Below are 18,207 nucleotides of genomic sequence, written 5' to 3'. Positions count from 1 at the left end.
CACGACGCTGCTTTAAAGTAAACTTTGAGTGACACAGTGAAATAAACACTAAAGTGACAGAATACTTTTATTAATACTTTTACTACTGCTACTACAACTTTATGACATCATCAACAAAGGACAAGCACAAAGCACAAAGCAATTTACTGTTTTGAAGATTATAGGTGTAACACGAAACAAACACTACAGACACAGAATACTGCCACTTCTACTGCCTGTACTGTGTGTACTACGACTACTACGACTACTGCGTGTACTGCGTGTACTGCTACTAGAGCTACTACTGCACGTTTATACTAGAGCTTCTCTCTCTCTACTGCATATTTAAACAGAAAAAATGCCCAGACCTAAGGTCAATCGCCAAATCTTAGAGGCTGAGAACCAGGAACTGCACGAGAGGATCCGATACTTAGAAAATCAGAACCAGCAACAAAACAAGATGATCCAAAACTTAAACATTGAGAACCAGCAACAAAACGAGACGATCCACAACTCATTAAATCATAAGCAGGAACTGCTTGAGACAATCCAAGACCTTATAAATCAGAAAAAGCAACAAAACAAGAGGATCCAAAACTTAAACAGTCAGAACCAGGAACTGCTTGAGAAGATCCAAGACTTTATAAATCAGAAAAAGCAACAAAACAAGAGGATCCAAAACTTAAACTGTCAGAACCAGGAACTGCTTGAGACAATCCAAAACTTAAACAATCAGAACCAGCAACAAAACGAGACGATCCAAAACTTAGAAAATAAGAACAAGCAACAAAACGAGACGATCCTAAACTTAGAAAATAAGAACAAGCAACAAAACGAGACGATCCAAAACTTAGAAAATCAGAACCAGCAACAAAACGAGACGATCCAAAACTTTGAAAATAAGAACAAGCAACAAAACGAGACGATCCAAAACTTAGAAAATAAGAACAAGCAACAAAACGAGACGATCCAAAACTTTGAAAATAAGAACAAGCAACAAAACGAGACGATCCAAAACTTAGAAAATAAGAAGAAGCAACAAAACAAGACGATCCTAAACTTAGAAAATAAGAACAAGCAACAAAACGAGACGATCCAAAACTTAAAAAATAAGAACAAGCAACAAAACGAGATGATCCTAAACTTAGAAAATAAGAGCAAGCAACAAAACGAGATGATCCTAAACTTAGAAAATAAGAGCAAGCAACAAAACAAGATGATCCAAAACTTAGAAAATAAGAGCAAGCAACAAAACAAGATGATCCAAAACTTAGAAAATAAGAGCAAGCAACAAAACAAGACGATCCTAAACTTAAAAAATCAGAACCAGGAACAAAACGAGACGATCCAAAACTTAGAAAATCAGAACCAGCAACAAAACGAGACGATCCACAAATTAGATGATCAGAACCATCAATGGCATATGAGGATCCATAAATCAGTAGATCTGAACCTGAGTCTGTTCGAGAGGATCCACAACTTAGAAAATCAGAACCGGCAACAAAACGAGACGATCCAAAACTTAGAAAATCAGAACCAGCAACAAAACGAGACGATCCAAAACTTAAACAATCACAACAAAGATCTTCATAAGGAGATCAAAAAGTCCTCGGTTACAAACCAGAAGCTACAGGAGGTGAACCGAAGCTTTTCGAGCCTCATCCACTTCCACTTAGAAGAACAGACCAAGAGGATCTGCTTGCAGCAGGAGTCGCTGGAGAAAGTTCAGATGAGGTGTGATGAAGCAGAAGGTGAAGTCTGCCCACACCTACGAGATCTGAAGGAGGAACGTCAACAACATGCTCAGCTGAAAGACTCCCATTCAGAGCTCCTCAAAGCTGTCACCGAGCTCAACCAAGAGAAGGTGAATTTGAAGGAGGAGCTCGAAATGTTGAGGACAGGAGTCGGGTCCTCAGGCGTCCGGGAATTTTTTTTGAAATCTTATAAGAAGCGCATGTCCGAAGATCTGAAAAGTGTGGAGAATAGGTTATCGGAGGAGTGTAGAGAGACAGAGAGACAACGACAGAGGATCACAGAACTGTTGGAGGAGATGGAGATTCTCTGTGATGAACGTGAAAAGATCAAACAGGAGAAAACACATCTGCAAGAGCAAATCCAGCAGATGTGTGAAGAGCTTCAGAAAGCCCACGCCGAGCTGGAGAGCTCCACGAAGACGTTAGCAGAGGAGCAGAGGAGAAACCAACTTCTCACACGACTGAAGGACAAATACAAACTCCACGACGACGAAGAAGAAGAAGACAAAGACGAGAGCGCGAGAGGAGAGGAAGAGGAGACGAAGGAGGAGGAAGACGGGACAAACTAGATGAAACCCCAGCTCAGACCTGGGTGAGATCAGGTTTCCAACAGCAGTTTACATCAGCAGGTGTAGAGTGAATGAATAATGCTGAATAATGTTCTGTAAAATATCTTTGTGACAAAAATGTGTGTGAAAAGCGCCGTCTCTATTCAGACGCGTCGGTATTACAACATGTTTTATATTTGTGAATACAAAATAAATAAACTATTCAAAATATTTTTAAATACATCAACATTTCATCATTTCTAAATCTAGTTACTGAAAAAAAACTAAATCACACACAAAGTCGGACCTCTCCTGAAAATCTGAGAGAATCGAAACAACAAAAATGTAGAGCTGTATCATAATAATTTAGTAAAACAAACCAAAAACTACTCTCGGTGATATATCGATACAGCAGCCCACGATATCGATACTGTATCATCACATTAAACAATACGATGTATCGATATTTTTGCACACCCCTAACTGGAACTGATGCTGAGTCTGAGGACAACGATGCAGAAGAGTTTGTGTCGCTTCGTTTCCCTCCGGATTTTGAACCATTTTTAAACATGCGACAGAAAGCGAACTCCACAGACACGAGGAGAATCTTACAAGACTTTAAATCCTTGATCACAAAGACTGAAGCGGGATCTGTGTGCAGACCTTTGTGTCACCTGTTTCCTGTCTACAGTAAAACCACTCACTTTGAGACTCTTCAATGTTCGAAGATCAGACTGTGCACTTCTTAATGTGACCATAATTTCCAGACTATTGAGCTCACCTGAATACAATCCACGTCAACTACATTTTAAAAGAAAAAAATATGAAAATATAGGTTAATATGAACACTTTAAGACCAAAATGACACACACTCTATGGTCTGGTATCATGTCAGTGTCTCTGTCCATATATTTGCCGCATCGTTGTACAAGACGCAGGGTTCAAAGTGTGAGAAAAAAGTAGTGTCTTATAGTCCAGGAATTACGGTAGTTATGACAGCCATGGGTCAGTATATTGTAATTTTAACAGTATTAATATTCATCTAAAAGTACTTAATAAAAGAAACAATTCCACTGAATTCCATGTTAGAAAAATAAGCTGCCCAATGGGAGCTGATGTCGCTGTAAACCTCATCACAACAAAGAGTCACCACTTTCGGATAGCTGCAGAACACGCAAATGAGCAGCATTTTTTTTTTCATTCGTGCTAAAAGTACTTCACGACACTGTTGAATCCTGTGCTGGAATGGACACAGGATTAAACACAGATGCACTTAATGCCATATTGTGGAACGTTCCAGACAAAGCAATAATATGTCCATAGAGATAAAGAGGTGACAGACACTCTACCAGAAAAGTGACATAGTACGCCTTTAAAATATCTTCTACTCACTGTGGTACTTGTGGCAAACTAAGAAATACTGTCAGACCACACTGGCTTAAAATATTGCCGGTTTGGTCTGACTGACTGAGTTTTTGAGAACATCATCTTTAGACATTTTCAAGTAACATTTCAACATTTCAATTTAAATATAACCAGTATTTTACCCATCTCCGCTCTATAACTGACAATGCAATAACAACTTTCTGACGACTTGGTGAAACGAATATTGGAGTTTTAAGCTTCCTCGACAACTTTCACTTGTGTTTGTCAGAGCGCTAATTATCTTCCACAGAATGAAACTAGAAATGAAGTTTAGCTCGTAACTTTTCTGTTGCATATTCCTCTCATATTGTGTCCTATGTTCATAATGCATGGGTGTAAATGAGCACATCACAGCTTGGGCCTTGAACCATCAACCAACCCTACACCAAGCCTCAAAATGCAGATTCGTCTCGGCTCACGGCCCCCCCCCACGCACCCCCCTCATCGCTGCTTTCCAAGGCTAAGTGACCTGCATGCTCCCCGCCTCGAAATGACATGAGCACCGGCGTAGCCTTGGGGTCCCGCGCCCAACCCGAACGCTGTCTCATGCCTCATCTGTCAGGGCCCGCCGGTAATGTCCAATCCACCTGCAGGCTTACATCAGCGGGGATAAAGGCCTTTGTTAAGGAATTGACTGATACACTGTAAAACTGAATATCTCAGAGTTAAAGGTCCATTACGGAAAATTGACTCCTGTGAGCTTTTAGCTGTAATGCTATGATGTTACGAATGATGTTAACTCACCCAAAACATACCCGGAGTTGTGTTTTGTTTCATTCACACATGTTTGAGTAACCTTGTATTATTAGTCTGTCTACATCTCCAAAGCTCCAAATGCTCTTTTGGTGTCATGAAGTGGTAGTTTTCAAGTTAACAGCTACCTTTTACCTTGAGTTCAGTAAAGATTGACAACGCAAGGGCTCAAATTATTCGAATAATTCTCACAAGCACTTCCTGTATTACCACATGATGCGTACAAGAGAGTGTTTTCTGTTTTGAGAGAAAAACTCAGCATATACTGTAAATGAAGGCTTTTCTTAAACGTGAGTGAATAAACACGACTCCAGGTAACCAGGTCACCACTTTGCCCTGATGAAGACCATTTTGTTGGTCAATATATGTTGGCGTCCCTTCATGAAATAAAGGGCTTTTAATATATTCAGTCGGAGTGCCTCGGGATTGAACCATGCCCACATTTACATTTTCCAATAAGGGTAATTTTCTGTTTAAGGACTGCTGTTTTAACCCTCGTAGAGCACCTGTACTGCTATTTTGTACTCTTTCATGACTCAGTGAAGCATTCTACCTCCGTTTTTTTTTTTTGTCTGATGACTCCAGTTAAGTTTTTGATGAGGAAACAACACTGTAACATCAGCCCTATAGACCATTGTTTCTCAAAGACTGCATATATCATCTACATATATCTCTGCATTACATACAATATATTCTCTGTGCACGGAACCTCACTTTTTCGACAGCACCGCCTTGCCTTGCCTTGGGAAACAATGATTACTGTTTTTCATTGTTTAAAACTTGAATAATACTAATAGTTCAGAGAGACACGATCACTCAGTCAACAATAAAATATCCTCATTAATGTTCAATAATGGTCAAAAATGCATTTTGTGATTTACAAATAATGTCTATTGACTTGGGTCACGAAGATTTGTGACTTTTAAAATATGAGTCCCCAGAAAAAAGTTTGGGAAACACTGCTATGGACTATCTAACTTCTTAAGTGCCTGTATCCATGGAGATGTTATTACTTTGTTTTTATAGCTCAAAAATTCACTGAAAAACATGGGGGGCCTGGCCTGTAATTTGGCCTGGTGACGTTTCGTGCATCTCTCCATGGTGATAGATATGTTTAAAGTTTGCTAAAAAAAAAAAAAATTCTGGTTTGGTCCATATATATAAACTTACTTTGGTCCTGTTCTAATCTGGGTTTGGTCTAGGTTTAGGTTTAGTTCCAGGTTTAGTATTAGTTTAGTCCCAACTTTGTGCTAGATAAATGACATAAAGGTACACTTTGTAACTTTTCTGGTGAAGATTTACCACTACTCCACAGATTTGACCTGTAATGTCCTAGCTGTGCTTTCTCGTCTCCATGAAAACAGATACTTTTAATGCCATACTGTGGAACATTCAAGAGCAATAACATCTCCATGTAGATGAAGAGGCGGATGACGTTACACAGTGCACTTTTAAATCAATCAACAATGAATTCAAGTCATTTTCGAGACACACATATTACATTTTTGCAGTGCTCACAACACGGGCCAGCCTGAGATGTGTCACATGCCCTCTCTGGTCCTGCGTCACGATTGGTCGGCATAGTGTGGGGGCGGGGCTAATGTCGCAGAATGCTCCGAATGTTCCTCTGAAGTCATCGGTTTGAGTGCGTTGATCTAATCTGTTAGCCATCATGCATCCTGCCCCGCTAATGAAAAGCCAAGGTCCCATCCGTCAGCGCGCCTGTGTAAATGGAGTTTTAACCCCCTCCATTTGGCCCCGACAGTGAGGGGCCGCCAGCGTGAAGGGCCCGATGATGAACGATCATAGCACAGGGGCCCGGAGGAGAGACGAGAGACGCTCTCATGTCAGTCTGCTCGGCAACAGCAGAATCTATACCAGAGCTGTTCCTGTGTCAGTGTGAGTGTTAGGGCTTTTGTGAGGGGAAATCAGGATTGTTGCTAATGATTCTTTTAGTAGTCGACCAGTCAAATGATTATTTGAATGCATCTCACACCAACTAAAGGTTCAAATATGGTGACTGTAGGCTTGTAGTGAGAGATTTCTTTACAAAAAAAAAATCTAAATCAAAAATGGCATCATGGTTCTTTGCTGCAAATATTTTCACTGCTAATTTTACTCTTCAAACGGTTAAATTTGAAGATTTGAAAATATAAGTTCTGAATATTTAAAAGGTGACTTTTTTAAACACATTGAAAATTTTCATCAACTGAAATCAAATCAAACTTTATTTATAGAGCCCTTTACAACACTCAAGGTGACCTAAAGTGCTTTCCAATAAAACTGAAATTCAGAATAAATGCATTTTCAGAATAAAAAAAAAAAAAATGTAAGTGAGAAATTCAACACCATGTAAAATAAAAAAAAATATATATTTTTTTTATTCAATATGAAATTATGAAATTAAATTAAATATGAAATTATCTTCCATTGAAGTGCTTTGGCATTAAACACCCCCTATGGACTGGTGTTGAGCACTTGTGCTATAAACATTTACAATACATCTGGTTTAACCCAATGTAACTGATATATCCACATTAAATAAATAAATAAATAAATAAATAAATAAAAAGAATGAGAATCAGACTTTATTGTCCCAGACGGAATATTGTCCTGGGCTGTATTTTATTCAGAGCCAAATCAAGTGCAGCAGTCCTCTTTGTGACCAAGAAATAAAAGTGACTGTGTGTGTGGAAATATAAAACATGTGTTTATTGTTTGTGTGGCTTTATTTCATGATTGAATTGATTAGCACATGACCTCCATTCAGGCCATGTTGTTGACTTGATTCATAATTTGATTTGGTTGATTCAAATTTCATGATTGGGTCATATTATTATTATCTTTTTTTTTTTTTTTGTATATTAGGGACTATGTAGGTGCACTATGTCATTTTTACATACACCACTGCTCTTTTCTATGAAGATGCTCTTGCTTTGATACTTGTATGTCTTACATTTTTACAGGTGTTTTTTTTTTTGTTTTTTTGCTTAAAATATGTCAATTCTTAGTGTGAGCGTTGTCACCTCCAATCTCACATCTGACCCGTTTTATAACGTAGATGTCTCCTTGGAGATGGATAAATTTATTGCCCCACTGGAACATTCCAAGCAAAGCATCTCCACAGAGAGAAACAGGTGGTGGACCCTTCATTACAAAAATCACATTTGTTACTAGTTTATATACACAAATTACTGTGGTGCTATAAATAGTAATATTTCCAGGCTCAAAATATCGAGCCCAACCACAGCCCAAGTTCACACACGTAGTGTCCAGACTGGCCCTGGATCATTCCCTGCATGCATGGGCACGACTCGACCTGAGCCTGTGAACTCATAGCACCAGAGTTACATTGAGTAACTTGAGCTTTAAGGTTCCATGCAGAGTTTTCGTGCCTGACAGACCTTCATGCAGTCACATAGTGTCCTCCCCCCATATCCATGGTACCAGAAGCACTTGTCCCTGGCTGTTAACTCAAATCTTTCTCCCTCAATCCTTTCACCATCCCAGCCCATGCCTCTCTCTTGTTCTCCTCCCCTCCTCTCATGCTCCTCGATTTCCTCACTCTGTTTATCAGCCACACAATTTTATTCATGCAACTTTCTCTGCTTTTTTGGGACTAGACACGGATGGGGAAGAGGAGGAGATGGAAAGGCTAAGGAGGTTGAGGAGGGTAATGATTCTGCTGTTGTGGTGGAGATTGTTGCACAGATTTCATAGAAGAGACTTTAAAGAGACTTTAAATGTGTGCTTGTGAGATGATTGATTGAAATGCAAAGTGAGCGCACTGTGATTGGCTGACAGTAACAGATGACAGTAGTCTTCTTCTCTTCTATCCATGCTACAGTTTCTGAATTAATGCTAAACTTGGTCATAGAAAGTTTGGTCTTCTACTCTTTCAATGTCACCTTGTTGAGACGTGACAAAACCAAAGTTATTCATAGAGCTGAGTTTAACCCCCCCAAGCTCCTCATGCTCTGTTCCCATAGCAGCTACACTTGTGCTTTGTAATCCTGCATTTGAAGTCATGGACCTCTCAGCGGTCTGTGGCCTTATAATGGGAAATGAGAAGTAGAGTGGTGTTTCAATTTCCTATAAAAATACACTTCTTAAAAAAAATGTGATTGTTGTTTTTAAGGGTGCACTAACTTTTCTGGTAGATGGTTCACTATCTGCTGGTGTGCATGGAGAAAGACTCACTAGTTGCATTTATTCCGTTACAGTTAGGTGTTTTATTGCCATACTGTGGAACATTCTTGATAAAGCAATAACATGCCCATAAAGACAAAAAGGTGGCGTAAACTCCACCAGAAAAGTTACAAAGTGCACCTTAATTAGATTTTGAACCATGACTGAGGAACATGGTGTTGCACCATAACAAAGAAACAACTGCCTTAGTGGATTTCATAAGGTTTTCATCCTGCATGTGCTTACATTGACCAAATTGGGGTGTTGCGTCAAGTTTTTACTTTATGGTTCAAGTTTTCATCCAGTAAAATGCTTTTTAAAGGTGCATCTTCTCCATAAAGATGTAATTTCTTTGGCTGTAAAAATCTACAGTATGGCATAAAATATCTATCTCCATGGAGACAAGCAGGTGACACCAACAGGTTGAAGCTGGTAATAAACTCACAGTTACACAGATGTTTGTAAAATATGTAGGAAAGCTCAAGGTTTTGGAGAAAATTGTATTTTTACAGCATAATGAGACTGAGATAAGGTTACACACTGCAAAAAAGAATATCTGTGAAAAGAAATATTTTTGTGACTACTTTTTTTATAGTTTAGTCTTTTTGAATGTATTTTTCGATATTCCAGAAATTTTGTATATATCAGCAGGAAAAGTAAATATGCAAAAATATCCAAGAATGAAAAAAAGCAAAAAAGACATTTACTCAATTTAGTATGATTACACTGTAGAATGTACCATGATCACAAAAACTATAACTAACTAGATCTAAATCTAAATAGAGAATTGCAACTTTAAAAAAAAAATAACACATTGTTTTTTTCATAGTGTCAGCCAAATAAAAACAATGAGGTGTAGCATTATAGCACACAAATACATTATACAGAGTAAAAGGTGCTGTACTTTATTTGGACTATGAGTGAGGGACAGGGTTTGGGTTGAATGTTGCACCAATGAAAAAACAAGGAACCTAAGGGGAAGTACTGACACCCACCCGAACAAACAGCACTCATGTTTAGCATAGTAACTATATAACTTTGTTAATAATATACAAGGCTAGACACAACAAACTTCCCAGAAACACCCAAACATGTTTTGGAAAAGAGAGGGGAGACATAACCTTAGGGGAAAGTTTAATTTGAAAGTATAATGTGTTCGTACTACCCTCAAAAGTCAATGTGTTACTAGAACAGGTGTGATTTTATGGGATGAGCTAGAAGACAATATGAAAAAAGTTTACTGCAATTTAAAACTATATTAAATAAGTATCCTTAAGAATTATGCTTCTGAAACATGAGTTTATGCACGTTCTAAAAGATGATTAAGAGTAGTCCATAGACAGATATCTGCAGACTGTATGTGGCTGGGATCGATTCTACTCAATATCATACATCTATAAACAGGCACATGCACACGGTTATGTGTCTGTACTGGTGGATAATATACACAATTATATACAGTGAAAGAGTCTTCTGTTGTAAACCAGAAATTGTATGGGAGTAAATACTAATAAGCAGTTGCTTCAGCCTACTCCTTTTGGGCTAAGTCTGCTTCTATGTACACCTGTAATGTAAACTACATGTAAAGAAAGCCCAAATAAACTAAACTAAAAACAAAAAACAAAACTGTGTCCAAACAAAGCGCAGTGTGTCATTTTACCAGTAAAACTTGTATTCACTCGAAAATATCAAGTCTTGAGTGCAGGTCGGTCTAACCCACACTTCAAACTCCACTCCTGCAGCCAGGTGTTTGTTATCAGTTGTATGTCACTTAGTACTTGTAATGTCACATAGTACTTAAAACTTCATTGTTACCTGAAGTATTGCTACTCATTTTTGGTTATTTTTCGGGATGTCTAACCTGTGGTCATGGTGTGTGTGCTCCTCCAGGGCTTCTTCAGGCGCAGTATCCAGAAGAACATGGTGTACACGTGTCACCGCGATAAGAACTGCATCATCAACAAAGTGACCAGGAACCGCTGCCAGTACTGCCGCCTACAGAAATGCTTTGGCGTGGGCATGTCCAAAGAGTGTGAGTACCAAAAACACCATGTACAACCTTTGAAACTTTGTGTACGGTCAGACAGAAATGAGTTGTTATTAAATTAGTTAGTCAAGAATTTGTGATTAAAATTATTATCCATGGTTGCCTCTATAATAGCATTACATTTTCTAAATAGTCAAAAATAATTATGTTGTCTTGTAGTAACAATAACCGAAATATCATGATATTGTATCGTTAGAGTTCTCACAATAATATCGTGGGCCATCACAATATATCGAATTACAAGTCTCTTTGCTTAAATTAAGAGTTATGGTGCAGCAATAGCTAAAAAAATGACGGAGGGAACTACATAGACCATGATCCTTTGCTCCATTTCAGTGTAGGCTACAAGAAGAAATAACAGTTCTAAGCACTTTTAAGTCTTAGTTCTTTGGATTCTTTGGTCAAGGCATTTTAAGAGGAAAACGTAACATATTAGTCTCCACAGAATATCGCAATAAATATCGTACTGTGAGGTTCATACCATGACGATATCGTATTGTGAGACTTGGATATCGTTACACCTCTATTGTGTTGTGATTTATGAATAGAAATCAAGTATTAGTATTTGAAGGTCCTATATTATACAAGATTGACTCTTACAAGATTTAAGCCATGTTATAATGTACGTGAAGTTGTGTTTTTTTTCATTTACACATTTGAGTAATCATTTATTATTAGTCTGTCACATCTCCAAAGCTCAAACTGCTCTGTTCCCATTTGCGATGTCATGAAGTAGTAGTTTTTATAACAGCTACCTTTTACTTTTTGTTTAGTAGAGATTGGAAATTACAGGGCTGACATTATCCAAATGATTCTAGTAATGGTGTATGGAGCTTAAAAACACAATGGAGCATTTCCTGTATTACCACATGACATCACAACGTGGAACAGAGTGTTTTCTGTTTGGGCAGGGTTTGTGTGTTAAACATGTGTGAATGAAATGAAACACAACTCCAGGTATGTTTCTGATGTGGAACAACATTCTAACATACATCCGAAAACAGCGTAATATGGGCGCTTTAAATTAAAATAGTACTTGCAGTGGTAAAGGGGCACTACCTACTTTTTTCATGTAAAGTGAAATTTGTCTTAGTACAGGTATATGGTAAAAAGGTCAAAATATAAAGCATTTTTATTCTCCTTGAACCAGGAAGTGAGGCTGGTTTGCTGTTGGCATGCTATTTGTTTTTAACAGCTGAGTGATAGCAAGACTCGACCTTGGTAATAAGCAAAAAATCGCACAGTTGGAAAAAGCTGTTTGTTTTGCTCGCTTGTGTGTTTCTTCTATTTATAGGTTAGTTACTTCTCTGCTGGTACATTGCTTACAGTGCACACAATGACCTGTTTCCAATAATAGAGAAGTGAGATTAATGTAAATGAGCTCTAGTGAGGGAACCAAATATAGACAGACCCATGACTACAATGTAAAACACTTGTATACATTGCTAACTATAGGCATTGCTCTGTCTGAAGTTCTGTTACCCAAATTAGACATTTGTTTTAAAACAGTCTGACTATATACAACACCTAAATAGGACCATGAGCTCTTATATCAATCTCAGGCTCCTAAAAATGTGTTATTTAAATCCATTTAGTATTTTTTGGAATGTGTTTGGTAGGGATGTGTGAAATATCAATATATCGTATCATTTAATGTAATGACACAGTATCAATATCGTGGGCTGCTGTAACGATATATCGCCAAGAGTATTTTTACACATTTGATTTTCACTTTTTTGAGGTTTAAAATTGCCGTGTTTCATATGAACTTAATATTACAGCCATGATTTTACTATTATTTTTTATTGGACTACATCGAATTGATTTGAAATATATTGTGTCAAATTGAAAGTGCACTGTATTGAGATATGTATCGCAATTGTAGCCTACATATCGCATCTACAACTTCTTAATGATACCCAGCCCTAGTATTTGCTAATATGTGCATTGTGTCACCATGGAAACTTTTGAACATTCGACCAGAGTGATACATGTAGAACACCCCCAGCATGATGTCACTGTCTCAATAGCAATTATCTTAGGTTTCATACATCTCCGATAGTCAGTAGTGGCTGTATTTGAATTATAAGTGTTGTAGTCATAATAGAAACTTTTACTTAAGGTGTTTTTATTGTACATGGACCAGGAAGTAAGGTTGGGACACAGTTACCATGGTAATTGTTATGAGCAGTACTGTAACAGAAGTTCCCCAAAGCTCTGAATAATTAGGATTGTTGAAATGTGTTAGGAAAATTAGTCCTAAAATGTACAGGTCCTACCTTAGGGTATAGTGGTTTAATAGCTCCAGCATTGTACGTTTCAGGTGGACATTTTTCAATTTTTCTATTAACAGTTACATTTCACAGGTTATTGGCATTTCCTGATTGAGTCTCCTTTTATGGCACAGGTCCAGTATTCACACTATTAGCCTGTGCTGTGTGCCGGTGTGTGTTTTGGATGTAGTTTTCACATGAACAACAGTGGTGCGAGTACAGTCCCCTGTGGTGAGCTGATGACAAGGAGAGACCCTCCACTTGGTTCATAGCACGCTGACTGCTGCCCTGAAACAGTCTAGTAAACACATTCTATAGCAGTGTCTCAGTCAGTAGAGATACTTAAACTAAGCTGAAGGTTAGTGGTTCAATTCCTGGTACTGCATATTGTTGCGTCTTTGAGCAAAACTCTTCAGTCATCTTGTGTGAATCTATGGGTGACTGAGTGATGGGTAGTAGCCTATTTGTTGAGGTCACTGGTGCAAAACGGCAGCTATATATTTGTCACCTTGCTCTTGCAGTCAACATTAATTTTCTTTTGAGTGTTAAAGAGTTGAGATGTATTTAGGATAGATTATTTAACCTGTAAAAAGAAGAAATTAGGACAAAATCCCCATTGCCAAAAAGCAAGCCTGTTATACCATGATCCAAGTGAAATTGTTAAGATGTTCAATAAGTAAAGCTGCACTATGCAACTTTTTCTAGTGGAAGATTCATCCCCTGTTGCCATGTTTTTGCTTCGCCTGGAATGATTCCACATTTAACTTATTTATCTCCATGGAGACTAGCAGAAGGTGCCATCAGGAAATGACTCTCACAATAAGAATGTCGTTTTTTTTCTACCTTTGCAATGAAAACACATCACTGAAACTGCAAGATTTATGGTTTAAGCCGTTCTGGGAAATTTCACTTAAAACAACAACATCTCCATGAGACAAGCTGGTGGCCAGAGGAGGAGCAAAGGAGAACATCTGCCTGCCTGTCCTCCTCACTCGTGGTGTCATGTGCTCCACTCATAATCAGTACTACAACAACACAAGGGTCTTTGTTCAGACCAAGTCACTGCATAATATAATCAGCAGCATTACACAATATTTGTACTATTTACGGATTTCAGAGCCAATGAGTTCTTTATGTCAAAAAACCTGCAAGAGTGGGAACAATTTAAAGCTTTTCCAGAGTTTGGTACAGCTTTAGAATCACTTCATGTCATGTTTTACTTCTAACTGCTAGCACATATTTAGATTGCTATTTTACCTTTTATCGTTTTGAAAATGCTATATTCACCAAAAACAACGTAGGAACATGTTTTATAAATTTCACTTGTTTTTAAAAGTCTGAGTCCCTATGCTATCCACATTAAGTCACTCCCCCTTCAGAGCACTAGCACAACACAACCAAACATCCTGCTTATAAAACTACTGCGCATCACATCAAGATTGTCAAGTTGTGTACAATTTTGTATTTTGTTTTTGTTCAACTAAGGTAAAGAGAGAGATCGCTAAATTTCTCAAACATGCATGGATGCATCTAAAAGTCAAACATGTTTTTGATGACGGAACAATGATATGACCTAGTAGAAGCTAAAAAAACAAAACAAAAAAACCCTCTATACTAAAGCATGAACCTTAATTGATAATTTACTTTATTGTGTTTCTATAATTATATGGGAAGTGTTTCCAAGTGTTCCAACCCACTTTTTATATTATATTATTTTATCTATATAGAAGATTTAATTGTAAGTTTTACCTCAATGTTTTTCTGTTTAATATGGAAACCGCCACTGCAGAATAGGGTCATTGCTTTGTAGTAAATCAGATATTCAAAGAAAAAACAATCCAGCATGATTTTTTTTTATTATCATTATTATTATTCAAACTGACATGACAAGGTGAAACATCTCCAGTCTTTACAACCAGATGCTACTTCTAATTTTATTCATATGATCCGGTAAATACCCGCACAAATTATCATAAATCCACATTACAAGGTCATTTTAGCATCTGACATTTGTGCTCCATGAGGCCCCTTCACTCCTCCTGCCGACAATGGAGAAAGATCATTGTTGATTACACACCCACCTGCACTGGGCTATAGGAGCTGCCATGTTGAGGGCCTCAGAATTGGCAGATTTCCCACAATGCACCACGTGTCGAGTAGATAAATGGTGTTTATTTAGCCCCGCATCTGTTTGCTCAAAGGCACGCAGGAAAAGGCCCGGCAGATGGATCTAAGGGAGGAACAGAAGGTTGAGAGAGGAAATTAGCGAGGAAAATGGAGGGGCAAGAGGAAAGCATTGATATGTTCGTGTCAGTGCAGTTTGGAAGAAGTTGTCTGTGTCGAGTAATGGGGGGCCCTGTCAGCCACTAGGGGGGGCACTGAAAGTTCAGAGTGTTCAGTATGCAGGAGAGTATAAAATGTCTTCTCACTTCTATATTAAAGCTGCACTGTGTAACTTTTCTGGTTCGTCATGGAGATGTTATTGATTTATCTTGAATGTTCTACATGGCGTTAAAGTATCCATCTTGCATTTGCTCACTTCTTTGTGTTTTATTGACTTAAAAACATACATTCTTACTGTGAGTGGGCTTGCCTTTCCACAGATCTGACCTGGTAACGTGGCCCTGTGGAGTCACTTGCTTGTGCTTAGTTGAAATTAATAAGTGCAATGCCATTCTGTGGAACACTCCAAGCAATGCAGTAACATCTTAAATAAATTTAATTGTTAGGGTAATTAAATAATATAGCCTTATGTAATGTAGTAATGTGAATAACTGGTTGTAATACAGATTGGCATGTGCATATGGATCATGTAAGAAAATATAAAAGAAAATATGAACGTCTTTTTGGGAGTCTTGTGTTTGACCCTCACAAAGCTAGAAACACTCTTTGTTGTGGTGACGTTGTAAATCAGAGGTGTCAAACTCAGATTAATTGAATAAATACTGGGACTAAGTCGTGGGCCAAACTAAATACTTATTGAAAAAAACTCAACAACATCTGCATATTTTCTCTTCTTTTGAGATATGAAATGTTAAACCTTTTCTTATTAAAATGAATATTTAATAATAGTTTAGCCTAAATAATAAATTAATAATAAATAATAACAACATTTTAAATAAATAATGTCTCTATAGCCTCTGTAGCTTTTGAACTCCTTTTAAATGTTTTTATTTTTTTATTTATTTTTTTTCACAGGCCAACAACCAGTCAAAAACAATAAATTGCTTCAATGAAATTCCAATCTTTCAACTATGAACAGTCCCAAATCATGAAGAAAACATTCACCCATGCTTAGTTTGCTACACTGTGATTTACTCTAATGCACTTGGATCCATTTAATATGATCACACTGGCCAAATTTGGTCCCAGGGCCTGAGTCTGACATGTCTGTTGTAAATTAACAAAACAGCCCTATAGAAATACAATTTTGTTTGATTTTTTTTGGTCTTTTTTTTGTGTGTGAAATTTCCTCCCAACATATAGCATTATTTGAGCTCTGAAATAATCCCAAGATTGCCTGCAGGTGCTGGGCTTCAGAGAGTCCTTTTAGGTTTAAACCAACTGAATTTGAGCATTGAAACCAGCAACCCAAATAACAGTCTCATGTGAAGCTCATTCTGTTTTCTGACTGCATAATCATCTTGAGAACCAAACCATCAAATAGCCTCTATCCATGCTTACGTCACAAACCAGGAAGACGTTTTGAAACATGTGATGATAACTTCCGGCGGGCTCTGTTCACGGTAGTAAGTCTGACAAAATCTAGAAAAAATTAGAAAATGGCCCAGTTTTCTTTTCGTTATGTTCGGCTAATCAACAGTTACAACCATACCTCAGTTTTCATTATTTCCCCACTGACGCACAACTCTGAGCGCACTGGGTACATGCAATTAGAAGAGACGAGTGCCAAATTCAAGATAATTCCAAACAGCACATACGTATGCAGTAGGGATGTAACAATAACTGAAATACTGTGATATCATATCATCAAAAGTCTCACAATAATATCATGGGCTCTAACAATATATCGAATTACGTGAGAAATATACAAATACAAATATACAAAGTTCCTTTGCTTAAATGAAAGATTTTACAGTAGCAAATATGAACATTAGAAACTACATATGAATTCTTGGGATTATGACGGAAATAATTCACACAAAAATATTGTCAAGGTATTTTAAAAGCAAAAAAGTGTCTTATCTGCAAATATATTAGCCTCTCCAAAAAATCTCAATAAATATCGTACCGTGAGATGCATATTGTGATAATATCGTACCAAGGGACATGGATATCATTACATCCTTAGTATACAGTCTTGATTTTACTGCTGATCACAGTTACTTCAAAGAGTTTTATCACAGTTGGTCGGCGAGCTCAGTAACTACACCGGAAGTTGTCATTGCATCTTTCCAGACGTCTTCCTGGTTTGTGACGTAAGCGTAAAGAGAGCCTATTATAACAAACAACACGATCATAGCGTCCAATGTTTATATAAATCAGTAAAGATATTTCCATTATCCAGGTATGGGGTCCAACGCAAAAAGAAAGTTGAATTCTATGATGAGTTTTATGTTTTTTGTTTGATGAAATTTTAAATCAAAACTTGCACAGACCCTCCCTATAAAACGTCATGAAAATAAAATTGTCATTACCGTGCCTACTGTTTGGACTGAGCCGAATAGATTGGCGTTATTGGTGTTGAGAGCTCCCCCCTCTGTTGGCCCTCCCCCCTCCGCTCTCCGCTCTCCGTGCTGTCCTCTCAGAGCTCATTATAAAGCCATACATTAGCCTGGCCCCGCCGCTTCGCCACTGCAATGTATCTGTACCCGCCCTCGCGCTCTCTCTCGTGCCGGGGGTCGTTTACTCAGGAGGGGAGGGGCCCGGGGAGGTGGGGTGAATGATGACCCCTCTCACCGGGTGCCACTTGACTGTCTCCCTAAATCACATCTGGGACCCCCCCCCCCACCCCACCCCTGCTTCCTTTCACCAGCCGTACGGTGTCAGCTGTAGACAAACCGCATATAGACCAAGACCCCCCCCCTTACCTTCCTCTACTCACCCCCTCTACCCCATACCATCACATGTCGCCGTGTCCCATCTCTTTGTTAGCTGCAGATTTAGTGCGGTGAAAATCTATATAATCACTGTTCTTTATCCTGTACGGCGAGCGCGCGGTGAAAAGAAAGCGTAGCAGACTGGTCATCGGTTTGTACTTTACTGTGATGTGTTTACGG

At 38.1% G+C, this 18,207-nt stretch overlaps 1 protein-coding gene across 2 annotated transcripts in view; it reads left to right on the top strand.

The window, feature by feature from the left end:
• The window catches only part of LOC110153769 (retinoic acid receptor beta), a 165,450-nt gene that overhangs the window by 108,163 nt on the left and 39,080 nt on the right, over positions 1-18,207 (top strand). For both annotated transcript variants that reach the window (XM_020917690.2, XM_055157226.1), the window contains exon 3: positions 10,538-10,679. In XM_020917690.2, the coding sequence (XP_020773349.2) occupies positions 10,538-10,679 (142 nt within the window). The remainder of the gene's footprint in view (positions 1-10,537; positions 10,680-18,207) is intronic.

Source organism: Boleophthalmus pectinirostris, unplaced genomic scaffold (assembly GCF_026225935.1).
Source record: "Boleophthalmus pectinirostris isolate CB_2022bp ecotype Guang Dong unplaced genomic scaffold, ASM2622593v1 HiC_scaffold_21, whole genome shotgun sequence".
NCBI lineage: Eukaryota > Metazoa > Chordata > Actinopteri > Gobiiformes > Gobiidae > Boleophthalmus > Boleophthalmus pectinirostris.
This window is presented reverse-complemented; position numbering and strand designations above follow the sequence as displayed.